General features: G+C 36.9%; 1 protein-coding gene across 1 annotated transcript in view; it reads left to right on the top strand.

The window, feature by feature from the left end:
- The window catches only part of mpped2a (metallophosphoesterase domain containing 2a), a 66,768-nt gene extending 47,451 nt beyond the window's left edge, over window positions 1-19,317 (top strand). Inside the window, exons 5-7 of the mRNA XM_051900668.1 lie at window positions 13,857-13,972; window positions 14,250-14,363; window positions 18,068-19,317. Coding sequence (XP_051756628.1) covers window positions 13,857-13,972; window positions 14,250-14,363; window positions 18,068-18,186 — 349 coding nt within the window. The 3' untranslated portion in view covers window positions 18,187-19,317. The remainder of the gene's footprint in view (window positions 1-13,856; window positions 13,973-14,249; window positions 14,364-18,067) is intronic.
- The last annotated feature ends 264 nt before the right edge of the window (window positions 19,318-19,581 follow it).

The following is a 19,581-nucleotide window of genomic DNA, read 5'->3' as shown; positions in this document are numbered from 1 at the left end:
GAAATAACCCTTTAATATTCGTTGAGGAAACCATGAAACACTTTTTCTTCAGGATTCTTTGATAAATAGATATCTTTTGTAACATTATAAATGCCGTTACTGTCACTTTTTTTAATCAATTTAATGCGTTCTTGCTAAATAAAAGTATCAATTTCTTAAAAGAAAAAACTGACCCTAAACTTGTACATAGTATGTACATAGTTATTGCAGCTAATATAACTATGCAATCTGGAATTCATTTGCTCTGTTTGTCTTTTTCTCACTTTGAGAATTTAAAAATGCACTTTGTTGGTGTTATAAATAATGCTCCCTTTATATTACAAAAGCAGTTGGAGTAAAGCTAGCAGAACGAACATGGTCTCTTTTGTCTTTTCTGTGTTGTTCTCTCAGTCTTTGATTTGACGCTTAGCCCTCTGAACGTCCTCAGAAAAATGTCTGTTTTTCAGTAATGTAGGTTTGTTCACTTCTCGTTTGTGGGTTTTTGAATCAGCTCTAAACACTAACTCGCGTTGGTATGGTGAAGGATGTACAGTACACAAGCTCGAATCCATAAAGGGAAGCAGATGCCAAAAAGCTAATTGGTACAGCATGTGAGCCGCTCTCTTTCTCATCTTCCTCTGTAATCTTTTTTCATCCACCTCTTTTTGATCTTTGGCTTACAGTAGGAGAATGAAAACAGGGATTTCTGTTGGGCTCATTCCAAGTCTTCCCGAAACATTTGAAACAATACATTCAGCCCATAGGAATGAGCGGGAGACCTTTACCTGCTTCTGAAGATTTATGTTGACCTCAGATTTAAGTTCTTCAATCAAACTTTTAACCCCCGGTTTCACAGACAAGGCTTAAGTCTAGTCCCAGACTAAAATGCATGTTTGAGCTGTTTTAACTGAAAGCACTATCTTAACATATGTCTGTGCCATTGTTTTGTCTCAAGATGCACACAAGTGATGTTTTTTTTTTTTTTTCTAAGGCACATTTATAAAAGCTATAAATGTCCTAATTGAGCTAAGGTCTAATCCTGGCTTAATCTAAGCCCTGTCTGTGAAACCAGGCCTTTATTTTATATCCAAACACAATCCTTTTGGGTGGGTTCCGGTGTTGCACATCTTTATTACATTTGTCTTCTCTTTGAAGGTCAAGTGAATGTTTTTCTTTTGAATATTTGAAATGGGTACATAGAAAAGCATCTCTGAAATGCATCACACTTAAGCTTCATTCTGGAGAGAATCAGACAGGCATTACTCTTCTTTTCATGTTGTTTTATTTCAGTTTAACATCTACAGTCCATAAAGTAGTTTGGCCTGGGGTTGCAAGTTTCAACCCTGCAATGCCTGAAACATCAATGTGCCATTGACCCATATGAGATTTAGCATGGTAACCACAGATTCCATACCGTAGCTGTCTGATAGTATACATGGGTCAATGACGTGATGGGTCTTTTTTTTTTTTGTCCAAAGGCCTTAATAATAATAATAAAAAACAAAGACATCCAAAGTATGTAAGGTAGTACAACTAGATCTCTTTTATTGAATCCAAAAGATTTTAATTATATTTTGCTACATATAAAGGTATTTTAAAGATTTTGAAGTGTCCAAAGGCCAATACAGCCATTTCATTTGTGATTAAAATATCTTAAAATTTAATAAATGTATATATTTTTTATTCTGGCATGATTTTATGTCATCATATATCAACATAGTGCAAAATGGTATTAAAATTATTCGGTACAACCGCTATAAAACATGGAAAATGTTGTATTATTTTAAAAACTTGTACTAAATATAAAATGTTTGATTGTCCTTTTGCTAGCTAGCTAGCAATCTAACTAGCTAGCTAGATATCAGCCTGTTAGCATTGTTTGAAAATATTGTCATTCGGTATAACCAAAAGTGTCATTCTGTAAAACCGAAATTTTGGTTAAACCGAATGACTTTTTTGGTGACAAATTGTGTCCATCTTGTAAAAAAAAATGACAAAAGCACTGTTAATTGATTATAAAAACCACATAATCTCATTGTTAACACTTAATAAAACTTCAAAATTAATTATATCTCCATTAGTTTTTTTTTTTTTACACTTTTAAAAACCTTATTCGTCAATGACCCGTATACATAGAACAGACGTCTGTGTTCGAGGTGCGTGTAATGGAAAAAATCAATCTGTGGAAAAATCAGTGGAAAAATATTGCAAAAAATCTCCTATAATATATGCAATATAACTTCCTGTTGAATGTTAGAAAAACATTGAGCAAATGTTTTTGTTTTGTGTGTAGATGGATGGATGGATGGATGAATTGAATGTGGTTGATCATGTCCTACAAGGCCACATAGATTAGATGGTAAGCAAACAAACAGTTTTTGTAATCAACATGTTGGATACAGGAGAAATGGGCAGGAAAAAGAAAAACTGAGTGACTTTGACAAGGGCCAAATTGTTAAGCCAACAGAAGGTCTACTGTGGCACAAATCACACAAAATTTTAATGATGTTATAGTTGGAATGTGTCACAACACACAGTGCATCACACTCTTCTGCGTATGAGACTACATAGCCGCAGACCAACCAGAGTGCCTATGATGACTCCTGTCCACCGTCAAAAGTGCCTACAATGAGCATGTGAGTGTCGGAACTGGACCTTGGAGGAGTGAGAGAACATCGCCTGGTCCGAAGAGTCCTGTCTTCTTTTATATGTGGACAGCCATGTATGTGTGTGCCGTTTACCTGGTGAAGTTATGGTACCAGAATGTGCTGTGGGACGACGACAAGGCAGTGGAGGGAGTGTGATGATCTGGGCAGTGTTCTGCTGGGAAACTCTGGGTCCCGCCATTCATGTGGACGTAAATTTGACACATGCCACCTACCTAAAAATTGTTGCAGACCAGGTACACCCCTTCATGACAGTGGTGTTCCCATTGGCCTCTTTCAGCAGGATAAAACTACCCTGCCACACTGCACACATTGTTCAGGAATGGTTTGAGGAACATGATGAAGAGTTCAAATTTGTTGCCCTGGCCTCCAAATTCCCCAGATCTCAACTCAGTTGAGCATCTGTGGGATGTGCTGGACCAACAAGTTCAATCCACAGCAGCTCCACCTCACAACCTTCAGGACTTGAAGGATCTGCTGCTAACATCTTGGTGTCAGATACCACAGGACACATTCAGGGGTTTTGTTGAGTCCATAGCGGCGTTTCCACCACAGGAACTTTCCCCAGGAGCTAGGGATTTTGGGGTCATACTCGGTGTGTTTCGACCACAGGTACCAGGGTCAAAATGAAGTTCCGGGTAAAAATTTCCCCATCAGAAAGTCCCTGTTCACGAGGTAGTACTTTTTCAAAGCTCAGGAACTTTCGGGGGTGGGACTTGGGTGCTGAACATGCTGATTGGTTGAGTTGACACAGCATTTTGATTGGTTGACTCCACGCAGCATTTATTTCAACTATCATTTTTAAAAGTCTGTTGCTGTGCGTGCAGTAAGAGTTGTTTGCTATTCGAATCAACAATGGAGTTTAAAAATTACGACCGATGGACCGACAGCAAGGTTCAGGCTTTATTATGCTTGTATGCAGAGGACGAAATCCAGCGGGAACTGGAAAGTCGCACACAGTCCTACGTCACCGGACTAATCTTCATGGTACTTTAGATGTTTCATAATGTTTTGGCATATCAGTGTATATAGCAAGCAATGGATTTCAGATCATGTGTTCTTTAACTGACATCATGGCATCATGGCATTTATATGGTTACCATGAGACATTTTTGTAAAAGAAGCAAGACACTTGACCCCAGGTTGCTCCAGGGTGTTTGTCCTTGTAATGTAAGTATACTGTAATTTTCACACAGTAAACTAACCATGACCAGCATCAAGTTTTTGAGAACCTCAAGATCTCCACCCTACTCCTTCACCATTTATCTGTGGATCATGTCTGGTAGGTCAGGTAACCTTACCGCACCTCTGGCCCTCCTTTAGTTAAACAGAGCGCAGTCCGGGGTCTCTGTGGGTCTTTTGTGTGTATGAAAAGGCTTTAGTGTGTGAATAGGGTTGAGGTGGGTGAATAGGACTAGCTGTGTCTTTCCATCTGTCTATCAGAGCGGGCTCTTATTACTCTTTGGCTTCCTGAAATGATCCATATTTCAAAGTCATGTCGTCCTGCGTTGATGTGTGAATGCACAGGTCTTCATTTTCTTTTCCGCGAGGCTTTTTATACCTGCCAAGAGGGAAGAAAAGGAGCGAGAGGGAAGCATACGGGCTTGGAAAGAGCACACTTGCTCTTTGTTACGTGACCCGAAAAACATACAGTCTGTGTATTCTCACACACACACACACACACACGTTCTCTCTGGCACGTCTAGACATTTATCTACCCTGTGTGCTCTTGAACTGTTCTTTATATTCCACAGCACAATATGTTTTTTCCTCCTGGATGAACATTAATTACTGGAATAATTCTGCTGTACATTGTGAATCTTTTGTGTCCTTGTGAATATTGACGTTAGCCTCTCTTAATACACTAAACGTGTCAAGAACAAAGTCTGGGTCATATTTCACCCCAAAATCATAAGACAAAAATAAGATATTATATATTATGAAGAGCCATTAAGCCATTTTTTGCATTGTGACATTGTTTTTCTTGACAATCAAGCACATATATTCCTCTCAAATTGTCATTACTGTAATGCAAAAAAAAAAAAAAAACATTTTTATAATTTGTTAATATGATATATTTAATTTATAAAATATTTATAATGCATGGTAGTAGTCCTCTAATTTATGCTGATTTTAAAAATTAGAATAATATTAGAATAATAAGAAATTGCAGACTAATTGTTAATTAAAGAGATTTTTTTGTTTTCCTAAATATAAGCCTTGTTTTCTTTATACAAAATAAAATTTGTTGTTTTATGCAAATAAAATTGAAAAAAAATATATAAAAAGTTCTGTACACTGTTGAAGCTTAATTTTTATTTTTTTTAAATCTTTATTAAAATGTTTGTAAATTGCTTTAGAAGGTATGTATAACTTTTAATATTGCATGTCATTATTATTAGAAAAATAAGTACATTTTGCATGTACAAAAATATGCATATTTTGCATATTTTAGTATGCCAACATGGAGAACTTTTTTATTTTATTGTGAAATTTGACATATTTTATGAGGCTCTCTGAGATATTATTTACTGTTTGTGCTCTTGAATGGTTTTATATATTTTGCACAGCACAAAATATTTTCCCAGCTTAATTACTCCAATGATTCTACTGTAGTTTGTAGACCTTTTTATCTCCTCTTGAGGGTTTTTTTTTTTTTTTGGCCATCTCTCACCTCAGCTGTGGAGCTCATATGCATAGTGTGAAGTCATTTCCAGCCCTGTTGAGCTGGTTAAATATTTAATATGTGTCTGACACTTTCTCTGTACAGGGTTCAGGTACTGAATCCCTCGGCTTTGACTTTTGTGTGCGTGTGCAAGACACACATGCACCGGAGCTCCCGGTTCCCGCAGAGACTGCTGAATATTTCACTGGTGCTCCGTGCCCTTTGATGCCTGCTTTAATCCTTCATGGCGCGCTGCAGGAGGAGCTCTCGGGGGACGTGTGTGTGTGTCTGTGTGTGTGCGCGCCGTGCCCGCACACGTGTGTATGTGTCGGATGTGTTTTAATGAGCTGTATTTTTTGTGAAAACTACAGTCGGGTTATGTCTGATGCTGTTTTATTCTTTCACCTCACCCGAAAACCCACAACCGGTATTTTGCGAGTCAAAAGTCAAAAATGCGGGCTTGTTTTCTCTGCTCAGTTCCTGTGTTGCTCACTTGTTCAAATTCATTCCCCGCATAACCATGATTGTACCTTTCATCCCTCAGTTTCCAAAATGTTGAGACATGTAGTCGACACTGTTATTCGAAACATGCTGAATTTGGAGATCATATTACAAAGACTGCAATTGCACCTGGTATTAACACCTGTCTTGGGTGATCCGATCACAAGTGGGCAGCACGAAAATACAGGTGGGATCCAATGTGGCTTGAGTCCAATCAGAAGGTGGACAGGGTTTGCAAATGGCCACATTTTTTGTATGCAAATTTTATTTATATACACACATATTAAGAGTGTAACATCAGATGCACGATATTTAATGCGTTTGTGACGTGCACACAACTTAAATGTTACAAATTCATGCAAGTGTTTCCATTTCGCATAAAGGATTACCATGTTTAACTTCACAGACTTCAGTGAACGAGTGCTGCCACGCTCATGTGTGTTAAATAGATGTATAATTCTAACCTAATTCTAAAATACTTTGCTAATATATTTTGCATCCAAAAGTGTAAGCACTTCAAATCTCTTCCCCCAATTACAACAGCACCATAAACAATGTTGTTGCCAGTTGCAACAGTATTGACAGATTTTTTTAGTTTCAGGAAACTGCTGTTAAATAAAAATAAATAAAAAACATGAAATATATATATATATATATATATATATATATATATAAAATGGTTAGTTCCTGTCCTTGATTCTGATTGGTCAATAGTTGTGTTTTATTCATGATAAAACACGGCTATGACCGCTTCACCCAATGGTTCTGTATCACTTCACAACACCTTTAGCAACCACTCTTAGCAACGTAAACTGTTTGTTCTCAGTCGATTTTGTTCATTACTTACTGTATTATGTAGAAGAGTATTATGAGAAAGAGATCGAGTGAGTGAGTTTACTACCTGCATTCAGATTTAGCATTTTCCTTCAGGTCAGTCCTATGTTCATAATAAAGCATCTGTTTAAATGTCCACTGCAATATCTTGTCCTTTTAGCAGTTAAGGGGTTTTCCCGTGACTGACAGCGCTAGTTAAAGCATTTGTCAGTTGCGTCTTGTTCCGTGTTCACAACAATTCAGTCTTTTCAATGTAAAAGTCTTCGCTACTGACTGACACACTCATAAAGACAGTCTTTGCCGCCATCTAATGGCGTAATAATGTAACTGTTGCTGTTCACGGTCAGGGGACTATTTTTTCCGGCAGAAGGAAGGCTTTAGTGAAAGTTTATTTCATGAAAGTTGCATTGATACATAATTTTGGCTTTAATATTTGTATTGTGTGGTAACCGTTTTATAAAAGCAATAAGGTACGAGAGGCTGTGCTGTATCGCGAATAAGTCACGGCTGAAGGGCATTGTTAGGCACGATATATATATATATATAATGTGTGTGTGTGTGTATATATATATACATATATATATATATATATATATATATATATATATATATATATATATATATATATATATATATATATATATATATATATATATATATGACACACACACTCACACATACATATAGTGTTGTCAATCAATATATATTAGCGCTGTCAATCAATTAAAAAATGAATTAATCACACATTTTTCCTGTAATTAATTGTGATTAATAACATTGGAGTTTTTAATATTTTTATACTGTAATAATTGAAGAGTTACTCTTCAAATTAATGTAGAAACAACTTAAAGACAGTATATTTTAAATATTTTTTTAATAGCATCTTTTTATGAATGAAGGCCAGTATCACTGATGTCTCTATGAAATAGATTTTTTAAAAACATTAATTATAGACATTCAACATTACAGTATAACTGAAAGCTATCAATTTCAACATTTATTAAGCTTTAAAAAATTACTTTTAATTTAAGTGAGCTTAAAACAATCTTCGCATAAACCCATTATAATAAATGTCATATATAAATCAAAACATAAATATACACTTCAAAATTTATATATAACTTTTATTCATTTTAAATAGTCTTACAGAGTTTTAAAAGTACAAAGTTTTTATTTTATTTGAGGAAATTTTGGGGACAATTTTAAATGAACTATTATATTTAGACAAATATTTTATTTGGATTTAATATTTGGAGGATGATGTTTATGGTTTATTACTACTTTATAATCCAGTACCGAGCCTGCTCTCTCTCTGAGGAACACACCACATTCCTGCCCCACGGTTATGCATCTATTTCACTCCTGTTGTCCTCCAGGACCTCTATAAACTCGGTCGTTCCCTCGCCCTTTACCCGCATCCATCCATTACGATCCAGCACGGGTCATTATCAGTGTCCCAAACAGAGACAAACCCCCATATTACCGCCCTCATCTCCTCCCCTAAGTTAACCTGCGAGTGGCCTTGGGCCGAGAGGTCATTTATCAGGGGTCGGCGCATTGGGTATGATTACGGCAGGGACTCTGGGTGCTTGATAAACTAGAGATGAGCGCTTTGAAACAGGGCATTACACGTGTGCGGGGATAGATAAATATACTGTCCTGTGGCAGTCGGGTCGGCCCCCCTCGGGACAAATAAAACCCCTATTAACATCCAACCCTTCATTGCGTTTGACAGGCGAATCAATTAGGCCGGTGTTTAGGTGACCTGTGTGCTGCAGTGACAGTGAGGTGAGGGAGCAGATGAATGGAGCGGTCACTGTAACTCTCTCCAGGGACTCCAGTGTGCTGCTCTGTGCTGGATCACTGTCACATGATGACCCGTCTCTCTGTCACGCTTCCTCCAGCTCTTAGTGTTTTTCACATTTTTCCTCCTGTTTTCCTTTTCCTTCCTTCCCTGTTTGCTTACTTTCTTCCCTTTCCTCTTCCTCTTTTTTCCTCCTTCCTTCCTTTTGCTTCTTCATTAATTCCATCCCTCCTTCCTATCCACTTTCTTGTTATTCCTTCCTTCCTTCCTTCCTTCTTTCTTTCCTTCTTTCTCTTCTTCCTTACTTTTCTTCCTCCCCTCCTTCATTTTTTACTATTCCTTCCTTAATTTTTTTATTTATTCCTTTCTTGTTCTTCCTTCCATCTCCTTTTTTCTTTCTTTCTTTCTTTCTTTCTTAAATAAACAATAAATAAATAACTTACTTCCCTTCTTTTCTTGGAAGGATGGAAGATGCTGGAAATTATTGAAGAAGCATAAAAGGAAGAGTAAAATAGAGTAAAGAGGAATGGAAGGAGGAAGAGAAAAAGAAAAGAAGGGAAGTACTTCCCTTCTTTTCTTTTTCTCTTCCTCCTTCCATTCCTCTTTACTCTATTTTCTCATTTCCTTCTATCCTTCCTCTCTTCATATCTTTCTTTTTATTTAACTTCCTGTTCATCCTTCCTCCCCTACTTCCTTTATTTTCCTCTTCCTTCCTTTATTTATTGTTCCTTCCTTCATTCATTCCTCCACTTTCCTGCCACCTTTTCCACCTTCTGTCCTATATCCTTTCTTGTTCTTTATCTCTTTTTTCCACCTCCTCCTTTCTTTCTCTTACTTTCTTGCTCCTTGTTTTTACTTTCATTTCTTTTCTCCTTCCGTTTCCTTCCTTTCTGCCTTTTCCTCTTCCTCTTTTCCTTTTCTGCTTCTTCAATGATTCCCGTCACCTTCCATCTTCTCCTTCCTTCCCTTCTTTTTTCATTCTTTTTTCTTTTTTCTTTTCCTCCTTCCATTCCTCCTTAATTTATTTTCCCCTTACTTTTGTCCTTCCTCTCTTCATATCTTCCTTTCTGTTTTACTTCCTGTGTTCATCTTTCCTCCCCTACTTCCTTCCTTTTCCTCTTCCTTCCTTTGTTATTCTTTGTTCCTTCCTTTATTCATTCCTCCACTTTTCCTGCCTCCTTTTCCACCTTCTGACCTATATCCTTTCTTGTTCTTCCTTCCTTTTCCTCTTGTCCTTTATCTGTCCTTTTTTTCCACCTTTTCCTTAATTGTTTCAGCCTTCCTTTCTTTTTTCCTTTCTTCCTACCATCATTCTATCATTAATTATTTTAATCATTAATTGTTTTTTTCTCTCATTCAGTTTTCTCTTCTCCTCTTCCTTTAATCCATTAAACTTTAGTTCCTTCTCTCCTTCTTTCCTCTACCTCTAATAGTTTTTCATCTCATCTCTCTTTCTCACACATTCCTCTGCTTTCTCCCCCATCTCTTCTCGATACTCTTCCATTGCTTGTCATCTAGAGCAGATTAATGGTGTCTCAGATGTATATCACACTTAGGTTTCTGATCTTATCGCAACGCTCCAAACAAAAGGCACGTTTACCAGCATGCATCATGTCAATACACGTTCCCACATTCATCTCCAGGCCTATTGAATTTAGATCCTCTGAATAACATCAGATTGTCTTACCAGAGGAAGGCAGGCTTCACCCCTGACCTGAACCCTACCCTTTCATAACGCTGTAATCTACAACATGAACGAACCATCCCACTTTCTCTCATACACAAAAAGTCTAAACATTATGTCTGAAGTTCATGGATGCACAGAGGAGAAAGAGTTCACCTCTCAGCATTGACCAAACCCACGACTCTTTTTCACGCTCTGGCGGCAGACGTCGTTTAAATAGTGCTGTTGCTTAGGGCACGCCAGGGTCAGACCTCAAACCCTGGTGGGGTTTTTAATAGTGTAACCGGTTCAAGCACAGAGCTCGTGCTGAGTGTGGGTGGAGTGTTTGTGTTCATAAGCTCTATGGACTTTCCTTTGTAATGGTTGAGGAGGTAAACATTCAGGATTTTGCTCCGTGGTGCTGTGGTGTGGGTCATAGGAGCGCTGTGTATTGAGAGTTTAATGTTATCTTGCTCCCCCTTTCTCTCTCTGTTTGTTTTGTCTATTATATTCGCAGGCCTCTGACCTTTGCATTGCTCGGTGTGTAATGTCCTGCTGCCTGACAGCTGGAGCTAGTAATACTCCATCCGTTCCTCACACATGAACAGAGAACAGTATATGAGCAGACAGAGGGGCTGTGTGTGATTGTACTCACCGTGGTCAGCATAGAAGGCCAACTGAGGCCAAATATTGTAAAATATGGTTCTTTAAATGGCCTTCCTACTGTGTATTGATGTTAAATTCCTAATATTTATATTTAAAATGTTGGTTAATTTTTTAAAAATGTCTATTTCAATAAGTTGAATAATTTTTTTAGGCACATACATTCATTTGTTGCACTATAAACTTATTCCACAGTGTGCTAATGAACTCTTTATTAAACTCTGTACTGAAAATTGAAACTTTAAAAATTTAAATCAGTAGTATCATAGTATTGTCATCTAATGGGACTACAGGTGCAACCATTTATTCAGTAATGATATAATTAAGTATTCTTTAAATACTTGATTGAATTATCTTTTTTTTATTTCCTGAACAGAAAATTTTACATCATAGTGATATGAAACTATTAATTTTTCAAGTTCTTCTGAATGTGTCATGAACCTCAGATTTGCTCATATATTGGTGCACTTGAATTGTTTGATCTGCATTCGATGTTCAAGTTTAAATCTTCAGGATTTTTTGAGCACAGTGAGCAAAATCATCCCCATGATGTTACATCTTTGTCTGCATGTGTCAAAACTGCCCACAAGCTTCTTTTGACATCGTGCAGATGGTGGACCAGCGAGAGTGCTATCTAATCTGGTGCGTCGGTGTAGCCGGATCACATCCCATCCTCGGATCTCCCCCTCAAAACACACACACATACTCATACCTCTGTACAGTATAATAAGACCTATGTGCTTGGGTCCACAGAGGAAACAAGCTTTCCTTTATATGACCAGGATGTCATTAATCTTTATGGAGGTTAACAAATGCACTCGCATGGAAGGTGTATTTCATTCATGGAGACTAACAATGGGGCCATTGTGCAGTCTGATCTCCTAGCATATGTACCTTAGCATTCCTACCATTTACTATACGATATGAGTGAACATTGTGTTTTCTGGACAATATATTTATTTGAGAAGGATATTTGAAATATGCTCAGGTCATAAGATACAAGGTAGATTTACCTTATACGCCATCTTTGTTCCTCGCAGTACTCGTCCTTTTTCTAGTTTTTAAAAGACAATATTGCTGGATTTTTTTTTTTTTTTTTTTTTTTTTTTCACAAAAGCTCCATTTTGTGCGGCGTCTGTGACAAATTGCTGCCGCAGCAGAGAATGGCCTGGTTCGCTATATGAGTTATGTCAAGTCAGAGCTGTTTAAGAGTTGTACTTCCCCCAAGACACATCTCTGCTTATCCTCACCACAGGGATGTAACAGAATACAGCCTTGTCAGCTTAACATACTCATTTTCCTACACATTCTTTGACAATTTCATATAAATCTGTTCACCTCAGTGCAGAGTTCAGTTCCTTGTTATAGAAACAACACCTTAAGACCTCTGTAAATTCTCTTTTTTTTTTCCCCCTCATTTTTTTTTTCTTTCTGCAGACCGAGATTGAACGACTGCAGGAACCGTTTTATATGTGTCAGGTCTCCCCTCTGCCCGACCGCAGTTCGATAATCATTCGTCGCTGTCGCTGTGGCGGTCCCTGACTGTAACAAACCCTATTGACGTTTCTGAGCCTTGATTCCCCCCCCGGTCAAATTCAATACAAAAAAACGCTGTGGCTAAATGAGTCAAAAATAACCTTCCTGTCTCTCTCTCTCTCTCTCCCTCGCTGTTGCTGTTTTGTAAAATTGTAAACCTGTTTCAGAACAACTCGCTTTATTTTCTTAATCTGCTTATAAAAATGTTGGATTTACTCGCATTTACAGCATGCAATGTAGATTTTTCATCTATGATGAATCTTTTTATATGATAGATCATTTTTATTACTATAAAACTACTGTGCATGCTGTAAGTTTGATTTGAGTTAATCCAACATTTTCACATATATAATATATATATATATATGACAAGATTTCTCGACGAGTTGAAAAGCTGTCTTGCGATATCGCCATGACAGTGCATGAGGCGAGATGACTGACAAGACCATGGCGGAGGATTCTTGCACAGCAGAGCCTAAGCGACTGATAAATGTCTTATCTTGTACAATGCTTGCTCAGCACCACCACTCCCTGTACACAGTACGGGCGATTGTGAATTCGAAAGCAAAAGTAAAACGCGAGCTCCCTGATGCGCGCAAATTAGGCTACATACCATAGTATTTCTTAAAAATACAGTGCAAAAATCTTGTTCTCGTGAACCCAATCTTGTGTCTCGTTTCGTGAGCTAAGTATCTCGTCACACACACACACACATAGTTTGTATTTATTTATTAAAATAGATTTCATTGAATATATATATATATAGATGGATAGATATTTTATTTATTTTATTGAAATAATTCTCTCATTGCTCCACATTTCTTCGTCACTCTCACATGTAAATAACATGATAACTGTCCTTCCCACTGATACCTGCAAAAATATGTCTAATATGGTATAAAAATTCCACAAAATCTCTAGCGGTTTACTGTATCCATCATAACGGTCAGCCCAAATATGAAGCACTATTACTATTAGGCTTTGCTAAAAGCTTTTCATCATGAAATGTGCCTGGTTCTGTCTGTAATTTTCTATAACGAGTGCTAGACTTCCTTTTCTGGTGATTTCCACAGACAGTAATCAGTGTTTTTCACCAGACCTGGGACAAATGGACGCTCAATTTATCATCACTATCAGACCTTCAGCTTGACACACACATATAGATGTATAAATGTGCACACATACGAGCATGTGCTCATTTTTCACATTATTTCATTTAGGTGTCATACCTACATCAACCCCATGGCTTTATTTGAGCTATCAATCCATAGCAGTCATGGGAGAGGAGGTTGTTTGCTGCGGCTGCATCTCCCAAAGCATTTGCATTTATTATGGCAGCCTGCAGTGAAGCCCTTCTCATTTCACACTTTGAAGCTTCCTCTAGGGATGGATGGGGGGAAAGAAGATCACTTTGACAGGTTGAGATTGTTTCTCCACATCTGCCGTCAGCTGTCATTTTAAATGGCGCGTGTACGTCTCTGTCCCGCCACGTGGACGGATGCATGTGTGGTGCTTATGAATGTGTTTTTCTCGCTCTCCCCGCAGGACGCCGTGGTTTAATGGCTGGGGTTTTAACCTGCCCAGGGGACAGTCCCTGCTCGATAAGTGGAACCTCATCCCAGAGGGCATTGATATTCTCATGACCCATGGGCCGCCCCTCGGTGAGTTCAATTAACCAATCCTAATGGAGTTCCATCCAATTATTCAAATGCTCTCGACTGCATTAAATGGCTTTTGTATGAAGCTTGTTGTCATGCTTGTCGAGAAACCCGGCATTTGAAGTTATAGGAAAAGGAAAAAATGACATTTTTTTAAGTAAATTCTATCCTCACATGAGGGATATTTTTTAATTAACTAAAACTTAAACCATAAAAAAAAATAAAAAAAAATGAATACTTGAATTACTGATTTACGGTGTGTGTCTGTGTGTGTGTGTAGGTTTTAGGGACTGGGTACCGAAGGAGCTGCAAAGAGTTGGGTGTGTTGAGCTGTTAAACACAGTCCAGAGGAGAGTCCGGCCCAAACTCCACGTCTTCGGAGGAATTCATGAAGGTGAGTAACCACAAAGACAAATTGGCACTTCCATAAAAAAGCAAAAAAAAAAAAGTGCACTTTAATGATTTTTAACATCATTGAAGGGTGTTTTGGACAAGGCACAAAATGGAGGCAACAGCAATATGATAAAAGACACCTAAGTTCAATCAATAATCATTTTATTAAAGGTGCAGTAAGCCATTTCTGAGAAACACTGTTGATATTTGAAATCAGACCAAACAAACACACCCCTCCCTTCATTACTCCACCCCAAAATGCATAAACACCCAATGTAAGAATGGACGTCTCTTTATCACAGCTGAAGTAAAGCAAAAAAATGCTTAGCGAAAAATAAAGCAAAGGTGACAATCAAACAACATGGAAGAACAAAAAAAAAATAACATACAGTATTGCAAGCAGTTTTGACTTTTATTCATTCAGGATATGAATTCTTGATATCAACAATTCAATTTTCACTAGTTAAAATGCTAATTCTTGATATGAACAATGACGTCATCACTCGCAGAAATACAAATTCTTGATATCAATAATTAAATTTCAACTAGTAAAAAATATAATTCTCGATATCTGTAATTGTATTTTCACTAGTTAAATGTCACCATAGGCTGTCATTCAAACTCAATTGTTGATATCAAGAACTGATTTCTAACTAGTTGAAATTCCAATTTCACATATCAGAAATACAATTCTTACTAGTAAAAATCATAATTTTTGATATCAATAATTATGTGGTAACTAGTGCAAATGTATGACAAGCCATTTTGACTTTTAATCATTCTCAGGATATGAATTCTTGATATCAACAATTCAATTCTTGATATCAGGAATTACATTTCCACTAGTAACAATGTTAATTCTTGATATCTGTAATTGTATTTTCACTAGTGAAATGTAACCATAGGCTGCCATTCAAATTCAATTGTTGATATCAAGAATTGATTTCTTACTAGTTGAAATTCCAATTTCACATATCAGAAATACAATTCTTACTAGTAAAAATCATAATTTTTGATATCATTAATTACTTTGTTACTAGTGCAAATATATATTCTTGATATCAACAATTGAACTAGTAACAATGTTAATTTTTTATATCAATAATTTAATTGTCACTAGTGACAATGTTAGTTTCTGATATCATGAATGTGATTGTTACTAAGAAAGCCATTTTAGATATCTGAAATTATATTGATATCAGAAATACATTTTCAGATATCAAAAATGAACATTTTTGCTAGTAGCAGTTCAATTGTTGATATCAAGAACTGACGTTTCAACTAGTGCCGACTGAATTCTTGATATCAAAAATTCGCATTTTTACTAGTAACAACGTAATTATTGATATCAAAAATTATGATTTTTACTAGTAAGAATTGTATTTCTGATATGTGAAATTGGAATTTCAACTAGTAAGAAATCAATTCTTGATATCAACAATTGAATTTGAATGGCAGCCTATGGTGACATTTCACTAGTGAAAATACAGTTACAGATATCAAGAATTATAGTTTTTACTAGTGGAAATGTAATTATTGATATCAAAAATTGCCATTGTTACTAGTAAAAACTCCATTCCTGATATCAAGAATTACCATTTTAACTAGTGAAAATTTAATTGTTGATATCAAGAATTCATATCATGTGAATGATTTAAAGTCAAAACAGCTTGCCATACATACAGTACACAAGAGCATATGGTTCTGTGAAAAAAAAATAGCAAAACCAATGTTAGTGTAGTATGGAGCAGAAACAATGAAACCATTTTCAGGCTTTCCCGCTTTGGTCTCTCCAGTGCTGGAGTTTTAATAAAAGTTTTAATTTCTTTAAATTTAATTTTTATTCTTAATCCCAAATTGTGAATGGCCTCGTTTAATACCCAAAAGTCAAATAAGCTTTTATGCAATAACGACCAGTCAGCAAATGTGAGAAATTCATTTTTTAACAGTTGAGAATACTACAGTATATCATGTTGTATTTGTAACTGAAATGGCTTGTTCCTTCTCCCTGTAGTGAATCAGAACAGCATTAGCTGCATCAGCACACACATAAGCAGTCTAGGATATAAATATATATGGATATGGGTTGCATTTTCCAGGGAAGAGGGATCAGAGAGATCTGCCTTTAGGTTAAACTTGAGACTCTGTTCACCAGATGTGCTACATCCCCTCTCTTCCTCCCTCCAGCTTTTGAGGCTTTCTATTATTATTATTATTTTAATTAAACATGTTTAAGAGAGAGATGGGTCTCTGAGCCCATGGGCTAATTTAGACAAGTGCTCCACTCGAGGAAAGGCCTTGTACTGTTTATTGTGTTTACTCAATGTTTTGTATGCACACCCACACTTCAGTCAGTGGGCAAACTTAATTCCCTTTTCTGAATATGGACTTTAGCCTCATTCAGACTATCAGTCCAAATCTGACCTTTGTGCATTTCTGACTGGAATCCAATTCTATTTAGCAAGTGTAAACAGCAAAAATGCAACTCAAAATCATTGCCATAGAAACCAGTGCAGATATTCCAGAAAACGAAAGAGTGTGACGTGATCTGAACAGTTGCAATACAGTGTGGACAGTCAATAATTTAGATCAGATTCCAATCGGATACACAAATAATCGGATTTGGACTGACAGTGTGAACATAGCCTTTGTCTATATTTAATCATGTGCCAAAACGTCTGAAAACTATTTAGATATAAAGCTTTAGTTTGTTTCTTTTTGATATGTTTACATTTATATAAAATATATAAAGTATATTTGAGACTATAGGCTATATAGATCTGGCTATAGGGGCTTTCGCACCGAATAGTTCTAGAAACTCGTTCCTCGAGAACTAATTTCTCCCCCGGGCCATGTTCCTAGTTGCATTCGCAACCGGGAATAGGAACTCTGAAGCAGCCAACAGCGGCATCTTTAAGCGCGGCTTAAACAAAGCGGTGGATGGAGGATGCCGTGATTTGAGCTGTGTTTGTTGTGTGTCGTGGGTTTCATGATAATGGAGATGGAATGTAAATGCATAATTTACGTGACTGAAAGAGCAAAAAGTGAGGCTAAGAGATGAAATCTCCTATGACATCTTGCAGTATTACATATCATCGAGGCCTAGAAAAGAACACAACTCTGCAGACAACAGGTAAATGCCGTTATCGCTGTTTTCCATGTTCGTGAAGTAAATATGTTTACACGGCTTTTTAAAAACACCGGCACATGCGTTTGACCAATCAACATACACTTGCATCACTAATAGTTCCTATAGTGCTGGTTTAGACCCTACTTTGAAGTAGGAGCTAATTTATTTCCCCCAAAAGGAGTTCCTAGAACTAAAATCGTTCCTAGTTCCTGCGGTGCAAACATGGCAAAATCCAGGTACTTCAGCAAATAGTTCTAGGAACTATGAAAAGGTTCCTCCGGTGTGAAAGCCCCCTATGTGAGACTCTAGTTTGAAAGAATCCCTTTTCTTTGCGTGACACATTGACATGACGATACAGAATAGCTCTTGGCATTGTCCTGGCATTGTATAAGCATTCATTTCATGTGTCATTGAAACGGAAGAGAGGCTCTCGGGAGCGCACATAAACGTCACATCCATTGGATTTTCCCGAGTCCTTCACATAAAAACCGTCCTGAGTCCTTCACATAAAAAACAGTCTACAGACAACCTAGGAAGTTTTGAATATTCAATTCTCCCTTTCTCGTTTCCTCTAGGTTACGGCATTATGACAGACGGGTACACAACATTCATCAACGCCTCTACCTGTACAGTCAGCTTTCAACCCACCAACCCTCCCATCGTGTTCGACCTCCCGAACCCCCCAAGCTCTTGAGACGCCTGTGCGCTTTGCCATATTTTCCTTTTCTTTCCTTATGTTTTCTAACAGTACTTTGAAAAAAAAAAAAAAAAATAGTTGAATGTTTCTTTGGAAATCGCCAGTCTTTTGCTAAAAGATTCAGTGGAAGTTTCTGATGACGGACGGGGTCATGCGGGGTGTTTTGCGTACAGAAGTGGTGAACAATCTTATGAAAAGATCTGATTAAATCTGTAAGATAATAAGCTTTGTGAATTTGTAAAATTGTCTCTTTTTTTTGTCAATATTTGAATTATGTTGGTATGGAATGCCATTGTTCATTTTGTATATTCTTTTTTTCAGGATAATTAAGCTTTCTTTTAGCTGACAGGGATATAATGCCTTAAACTAGCTTTAAGTTCCCCCGGCTGGAGCCCCTTCTTTCTGCTAGCGAAGAGAAAGCGTCATATTTATTGTTTTTATCCAAAACTAAGGGGATTTCTTTTTTGCATTCAAAGAACACTTTCTTACAAGCGCAGGGAAGACATGGATGCATTTTAACTCATGTATATTCTGAAGCGCCTCATTCTGCATAGAAATTGGAAAATGTCTTAAAATATGAGTATATCTATATGTATGTGTGTAAGCTGTAAAATCTCTAACTAAAATTGTGTTCGTTCTAAGCCTCTTGAAGAATATCATTTTGCCTGTAAGTGATGACGCACACATGCTCTTTTCTGTTTTCATGAAATGTTCCTACTTTACGGCGTATTGTTCCATACAATAAACGAGTACTCGAGTTGAAATTATTTTAATGTACAATCTCAAAGGTTGTTTTTTTTCCCGAACCTGACGAAACCAGGTTTAGTTGTCCTTTGATATCTTGCGTATGATAGTTTTTGTTTTTCTCTTCTTCTTTTTTCTTCTTCTTTTTTTTTTTTTTTTTTGTAATTTTGCACTGTGTAAATGCAGTCTTGCTAGCACAAAAAAAATGTTGCCAATAGATGTTTTAACTCTTGCCACTGTAAATGCCTCTCGGCTTTTCTTTCAGTTACAGTCTCATTCCTGGAAAAGTTTAGATACGTTTCTTCTTCTTTTTTTTCAGGTTTCATTGTGATATATTTAGCTGCCTTTATATGCAAATAAAATTGCAAGATTTTTACTTCTAAACGTTTTGTTTGGTTGATTCTAGCCTCAAGTCTGGCTTTGTGCATTTGATGTCTGCAGGTTTTTACGATTTCAAATAAAAACAAAGTTGTGCCTTGTTATTTGGGATACATTTACACAACAACAATGTACTAAAATCAGAAAAGTTTTTTTTCTTTGCATTTTTGAATACAGATGACAACGTTGTCAAAACAATCCCTGTTCAAACGGATCCGCGACTGAAAGAAGACGACTAAAAATGCTGTAAAGCATCTTTACACATCCGGG

This window comes from Ctenopharyngodon idella, chromosome 7, assembly GCF_019924925.1.
Source record: "Ctenopharyngodon idella isolate HZGC_01 chromosome 7, HZGC01, whole genome shotgun sequence".
In the NCBI taxonomy this organism is placed as follows: Eukaryota; Metazoa; Chordata; class Actinopteri; order Cypriniformes; family Xenocyprididae; genus Ctenopharyngodon; species Ctenopharyngodon idella.
The sequence above is the reverse complement of the archived record's forward strand: the minus strand, read 5'-3'. Positions and strand labels throughout refer to the sequence as shown.